The 7,374-nt window shown below is 37.6% G+C and overlaps 1 protein-coding gene across 1 annotated transcript in view; it reads right to left on the reverse strand.

Moving 5' to 3' along the window:
• The window catches only part of LOC107560276 (leucine-rich repeat transmembrane neuronal protein 4-like), an 11,250-nt gene extending 7,600 nt beyond the window's left edge, over positions 1 to 3,650 (reverse strand). Inside the window, exon 1 of the mRNA XM_016244415.1 lies at positions 3,069 to 3,650. Coding sequence (XP_016099901.1) covers positions 3,069 to 3,072 — 4 coding nt within the window. The 5' untranslated portion in view covers positions 3,073 to 3,650. The remainder of the gene's footprint in view (positions 1 to 3,068) is intronic.
• Between the last annotated feature and the right edge of the window lie 3,724 nt (positions 3,651 to 7,374).

Raw genomic sequence — 7,374 nt, forward strand, 5'->3', positions numbered from 1 at the left:
GTGTGAGTGAGTATATATATATATATATATATATATATATATATATATATATATATATATATATATATATATAAACCTTACTTAAAACAAATATAACTATATCATGACATATTACTGTGAACTGAAATTTCTAATTGTGATATTAATTTTGCTCATATTGCCCATCCCTAGTTCAAGGATCCATGAAGAACCTTTGACATCCATAGAGCCTTTCCATTGAACAAAAGATTATTTATAGTAGAAAAATGTTCTATAGATTATTAAAATGTCCTTTGCATTAAGAAAACATTGCTATTTCCAAAACTGAACTGAACAACACAATTTTCCTCTTGGTGGACGGATTGATTTTTATGCCTTGATTATGTACTTCCTCGTGCAATTTCTTTCACTGAATAGTGCATACAATAAACTACAAGCATAATTTAAAGCATATACAGCATCTCCAGAGCCCTGTGGAAAAGATCACTGTAACGGTGGCCAACTTTTTCAGCGCTAATCCCATCTGTGATTTGTTTCTGTGTGAGCAGGAAAAGCGTAATCCCAAAACAGCAGTGCTAATCTCACACAAAGATAATCTGACACAAAATTGAACAGCTCTGAACTAATCCCATCACATTCAAAGAGAAGCCTACATGCAACAGTCACAAAAGAGATTTCACATCTTTTTTTTACTATATTCCTCCGATCAAACTTAATGATATTTCCATTACCCACAATTTAATTTCCCTGACGGAACGGGTCATAACTGAGAATCCAACTTCACAGTTTAAGCTATCAAAACCGACAAACAGATACGGCTACTTCCTGCGTCCATTTCTCATTCGCTGACATGTTTTCCATCTCTGTCCCCAGTTATCTGTTTTGACACCTTCTCCACTCTATTACCTGGAAAAGCTCTTAGACATTTAATAAGGGACACTTGATGTGTCCAGACGTCTTTCGGTGTGCTGCTGTAACGCGAGACAGGTAGTGAGAACGAGAGGAGGGGGATTGAGGAATTAGCTTCGGGTCTTATCCTTTCTGTAGTGCTGTAATGTTGCACTGAGGTACTTAACAGGAGTATGACAGTAAGTAGTTGTTCTTCATGCTGTGCTATTATCATATTTCTTTACAGCTTGTTTGAGCATGCCAGTGTGGGACAATGGTATCATCTTCACCGAGTGACAGATACGGCAACATGCTACATGACATGACAGTTAAATTCTGGTAAATATTATGGCATGCATTTCACTTCCACACAATGCATTTGCAGTGCAGATGACATATAAACAAAAATAAATACATACATAAAAAAATTAATGAAATTACATAAACAGGTGAATCTCACACTGTCAGAAAAAAATGTATATATATATAAATATATGTACGTAAGCCATATTTCACCCACTTAAAAAAAAAAATCGAAAATATATTTTTTTAAAAACCCATAAAATGAAATTAAGCATAAAAATAAATGTGATTAATTGAATAATTTAATATGTAATAAGGATTTATTGAATAAATAAAATACACGGATTAAGAAGAAGAAAAGCATTATTTTTTTATTTATTGGGACATTTTTTATGCATCATCACTAGCCTACTGTACTAGATAAAATCATAATTACTGTAATAAAAAATATATATTATTTAGATAGTAAAGTGCATTTGCTATTATAATTGTTGGATGAAATTTAAATTACGTTGATTATTAAAAAAAATCATTGTGTGCACACAGGATGATTTTCATTACTGTATTACAGTAATGATAATGTTTTTTATTTATTTATTTATTGCACACTAAGGTAATGAAAATATAATAGGGGAGCCTACTTTTCATGCAATACAATTTAATGTCCTCAAAATTATTTAAAAAATATTTTCTTTATGCAACATTTTTTTTCCTTTTTCTACATATGAACTGTGTCAAGCTTTATTCTTAACAGCAGGCATAAGAAATGTCACCAGAATGAGTCGAAGCTGAGCGAGTCGAGCGACCAGCACACCTGTGAGGCACAGAAGTGAAAATTCACCTACATCATCTGCTCAGTAAACAGCCACAAAGACAGTACGACACCCAGCCATTATGATGACAATACCCATATTCTGAACACAAGCATCACATTTGTTTAATCTATTCACTCTTACATACTTCCAGCATCATTTCATTAAGTCATGCTTGAATGAACGACTTTTCCATACATTATACAGGACAATCACCGGAAAAGGTAAGGGGGCGGGGAGTTATTTATGATCTGATTATGATTATTTATTATTATGGGGACAACCATCTGTGCTCTCAAAAATTACAGAATGACTTTAAAGGCATTTATTGAGACGATATCCCCTCTTTCCTCAAATTTCAACAGAAAAAGGGGCTAGCAAAACAAACAACAGTTAAGAGACTATAGCAAGACCTCTGCACTCCAAGCAACGTGAATGACTGCATAAAATCAAACAGTAAATCACAGCTTTCCACTATGACATTATTATTTGCTCTGAAGCATCTATCAAAATCTGGAGTTTTTTTTTTCTTGAAGGATGCAAGAACTGACACAACATTCTGGATGCATAACTGCAGGTTTTACCTGTCCTTCACAAAATGCATAGTTATGTGGGTCCTATAGTGAACTATGAACATGCGATGCATATGCCTATGATTTCTAAAATGAAATCTGCAAGCACACAAACGAGGCAGCACATATTCTCTCCAACATATGCGAGTTAGAAGAATCTACGAGCACCAGAGAATCCAACCAGGGCAGCAAAACATCAGATAGAAAGACAGCCTGTTGATCATACAACACTCGTGCAAAATGTAATAAACTGCAAAAAAAAAAAAAAAATCCATTCAATATGATGTCTGGAGGTATGCGTGATGAAAGTTGCACGCTATCAAGGACAGACTCAAAGATGCTTCATTCATTTGACACATGAAACGCACTTATAAATCCCACAGCAATGCTATTTTAAGAAACGATCTTATGGTTTCGATACACCTCATATCCTAACTGTATCCAAAGAGCCAACAGACCACAGAGAACCAACCTAAGGATTCATTTCGACTCGTGCAAATCAACGGAAACATACCCATCTCTGCATAAATATCGCGTTTCCAGCAGGTTTTACAGCCCTTCGATGTGTGATTCCAGTTTTCGCATGGCACCGTCTTCAAACACACTTAGAAAGGAGCACCTGCCCAAAAGCTGCGGTGCCCGAGATGTTGGCAAGCTTCGGAAAACTCCGGCAACAGCAGCGTTATTTCAATCCCGCAGTTGCGCCGCTGCGCCGCTGCGCAACACGTCCAAGTGAACAACGGAGAAATCAATCCTAAGAGCTCTTTCCAGCGTAATATACAAACAATAAGGGTTTACTTAGCGAAGAGGTCCATAAAAGAACATTTCCAGAGAGTACGTGTGCGCATCAGCTATATCCTTCGCATCAAAATATCTTCCACTTGGTTGGAAAGTTTGGAGAGATTTGCGCAAAAGCGCACCATCGGATGTTCGCCAAGGTGCGCAGCTATGAAGAAAGCCAAGCGAGGGATGCAAACATGTTTCTTTTGTCCTGTAAAAAAACAGAGCTGTGCGCAGGATGAGTGATGTATTCCAGATATCTGCTGATCTCACAGGAGCTCAGAGCTGGTGCTGTAAGCAACATTCAGGGCGCTTTTCTTTCCCCGAACATCTGTCAAAAACAGAAGAAGGTTTTAAGAGCAGTGTGCGAGTGTGATTGCACTCAGCACTGGTGCAGTCATTGCTTAACCTTCTTTTGCAAGTGCTATGCATCGGATTGCCCTCTTCTGGTGGGAAAAGGCGACATGCATCGCCCATTCAGAGCATTTGCCCGTAAATAGTGAGGCTAAGTATTCTTGAGCGCGTCTTTGAAATGACGGCATAAAATATTAACATGGGATAATTGCATTTATAGGGCTACGCATGATTCATTATGCCTTAGAGGCGTAAATGTAAGGTTTAAAGGTCCTTATAGCATTTATTATGCAATGCTTCTTTTAAACAGATTAATTAATAATATTGCATATATCCTGACTTAATTATTTCAAGGTATGGTATATATATATACATATACACACACACACACACACACACACACACAATTTAAAATACCTGTTTTCTATATAAATATATTTTAAAATGTAATTTATTTCTAGCTGAATTTTATTTTCCTAAGCCATCACTCCAGTCTTCAGTGTCACATAAACCTTAGCAAATCATCTAATATACACACACACACACACACACACACACACAATTTAAAATACCTGTTTTCTATATAAATATATTTTAAAATGTAATTTATTTCTATGATCACAGCTGAATTTTCAGCATCATTACTCCAGTCTTCAGTGTCACATCATTCTTCAGAAATCATTATAATATGCTGATTTGCTGCATAGTTATATAATCAGAAATAGCTTGCATTTTAAAATGTCAAAATATAAAACTTTTAATTTATAATAATATTTCACAATATTACAGTTTTTACTGTATTTTTGATCTAATAAATGCAGCCTTGGTGAGTATAGGAAGCTTCTTATATATATATATATATTACCAATTCCAAACTTTTGACCAGTAGAGAATATTTAATGTGTTTTTTAAAAGATTGTTAAAAAAAAAAAAGCTGTCAAAAAAAACAAGAAGGAAAACGTCTCAGGTTACTTATGTAACCATGGTTCCCTGAGTAGGGAACGAGACACTGCGTCCTCTAGGGGTCGCTATGGGGAACGCCTCGTCGTGACCCGTGTCTGAAGCATACATTGAAAAAACACCAACTCGTTGGCCGGCGACAGCCATGACGTCACTACCGGTGCGACTCCAGTATAAATCGGCGCCGGGAGCGATTTATACGGTAGTGACGTCATGGCTGTCGCCGGCCAACGAGTTGGTGTTTTTTCAATGTATGCTTCAGACACGGGTCACGACGAGGCGTTCCCCATAGCGACCCCTAGAGGACGCAGTTCGAAGTTCCCATGAAAGGGAACATTTAAGTGCAGATGCCACTTGATTTGATATTTCATTATCCAATGCAATGACGTTCAGAAATTTTCATTTGTGTCCAAATACGTTTTGTGGCCACTGTAGATTTAACCAAACTGCTGAGAGCATGAACAAGAATCAGTCTGGAAGGACGGAAACTATTGCCAAGCAACACTGAGAGCTTTATACGTTGTGACATCAGCTTGCAAAACAGAGCAGGAGGTCTGGATTCACAAAGACTGCCCAGCTGTAACTTTAAAGGTATTTATCTGACAATCCTTCATTATAAAAACCCTTTTAGAAGCAAATAATTGACATGCAAGTAAGCTAAACATTGGGAAAGCATCTTTAAAGGGTTCAGTGGTTTACATAAACAGTTAATATCTGTTTGTAAGCCACTTTAAAAAAACATCCCTCTAACCTTATGAAACAGTTCAAGAGAATATGACCGCCTAATATCATTCTGCATCAGGGTCAACACCATAATTTCCAAAGTGGCTGTCTGTATCTGTCCTGTACACTCCATCTAATTAGAGATAATGGACACTTGAGCTCATCTGTAATATGCTGCATTTGGCTCCAGAAAATACAGCTGGGAAGCACCAATCACGCCAATTCCAGCACTCAGCAACAGGCTGGACGGTGAGGGAATCTGTCCATCGCTATTGAGGATACAGATGATCAAGGACAATAAGGCGACAGCAGGTTCAGGCCTCGGTGGAACACAGTGTTTGTGTTGTGCATCTGTTGTTCATGCGTTCAGTCTCACAGAAGGCCAATCACCGTTGTGATGATGCGCTCAGGACACACTGTGGTGATGCATGGAAAACAAATGCAAACGAGTGTCAAATCCACATCTTCATGGGTGGTATGCACAACTAGAGGTGTTTGAGAAGAACAAGAACAGAATTTACAGTATTGGGATACAAATTAGACTAAATAGCCTAAAATGAAAATTGGCTGAAAATGTACACACCCTCAGGCCATCCAAGATGTAGATGAGTTTGTTTCTTCATAGGAATAGATTTAGAGAAATTTAGCATTCCATCACTTGCTCACCAATGGATCCTCTGCAGTGAATGGGTGCCATCAGATGAGAGTCCAAATAGCTGATAAAAACATCACAATAATCCACAAGTAACCCACACCACTCCAGGCCATCAGTTAACATCTTGTGAAAAGCTGTTTGTGAGATACAAATCCACCATTATGACATTTTTTTTAGCTTCAAACCATTGCATTCAGGCCAAAATACGAGTCCTCTATCCATAATGTTGCTTCTCACATGAAAAAGGCATCTTGTTTGAATCAGGAGAGAAATATGAGCAGATCAAGCACCGTTTATAAGCAAAATATAGTCCAAAACAGTTCTAAACAAGATTTTGATGTGAGAGGACAACAGAGGATGGACACTGGAGAAAACATTATTATGGACTCGTATTGTGTTAGAAGTGAGAGTTCAAAGTTAAAATGCCTTAATGATGGATTTATTTCTTATAAACATGCAACTTTTCACTTCAGAAGATGTTAACTGATGGTCAGGAGTGGTGTGGATTACTTGTGGATTATTGTGATGTTTTTATCAGTTGTTTGGATTCTCATTCTGACGGCACCCATTCACTGCAGAGGACCCATTGGTGAGCAAGTGATGGAATGCTACATTTCTCCAAATCTGGTCCCACGAAGAAACAAAATGTTCTTGCATGGCCTGAGGATAAGCAATTTTTATTAATTTTTTTTGGTGATCTGTTTCTTTAGAAAGTTAGAAGTTTTGTTCTTACGAGTTTATTTGAATTGTAGAAACCTAACCTGTAAATGAGTGTCTATGAAAGATGAAAATGTTTTGATTTGACTCATACCAACTAAAAAAAATCTTGTTAGCTGTAAGACTTTATGGTCAAACTGTTAAATCCAAATATAAAGGATATATAGCATGCCTTTTTAAAAGGGTCATATGATGCGATTTCAATTTTTCCTTTCTCTTTGGAGTGTTACAAGCTCTTGGTGCATAAAGAAGATCTGTAAAGTTGCAAAGACTAAAGTCTCAAATCCAAAGAGATACTCTTTATAAAAGTTAAGAGTCAGCCACGCCTACCTAAAACGGCTCGTTCTAACACGCCCCCACATGTCTACGTCACGATGTGGGAAGATTTGCATAACACCGCCCAAATATTCACGCAAAGAAAGAAGGCATAACTTTTATTCTCGCTGTAGTATTGTTGTTGCCGCCGCCGCCATGTCCTTAAGACGCTGTGTTTCGTTGTAAAAGCGAAACTACTTTGTTTGGTCTTCCAAAAGAGGACGATATCTGCTTCGTCATGCCTAGAGCTGATCCGTGCTGGTCGCTGAGGAAATACATCAACTTAGTGCTGCTCAGCTCACGCTGGCCCGCCGCC

This window comes from Sinocyclocheilus grahami, unplaced genomic scaffold (assembly GCF_001515645.1).
Source record: "Sinocyclocheilus grahami isolate Dianchi unplaced genomic scaffold, SAMN03320097.WGS_v1.1 scaffold717.1, whole genome shotgun sequence".
Taxonomy (NCBI): Eukaryota; Metazoa; Chordata; class Actinopteri; order Cypriniformes; family Cyprinidae; genus Sinocyclocheilus; species Sinocyclocheilus grahami.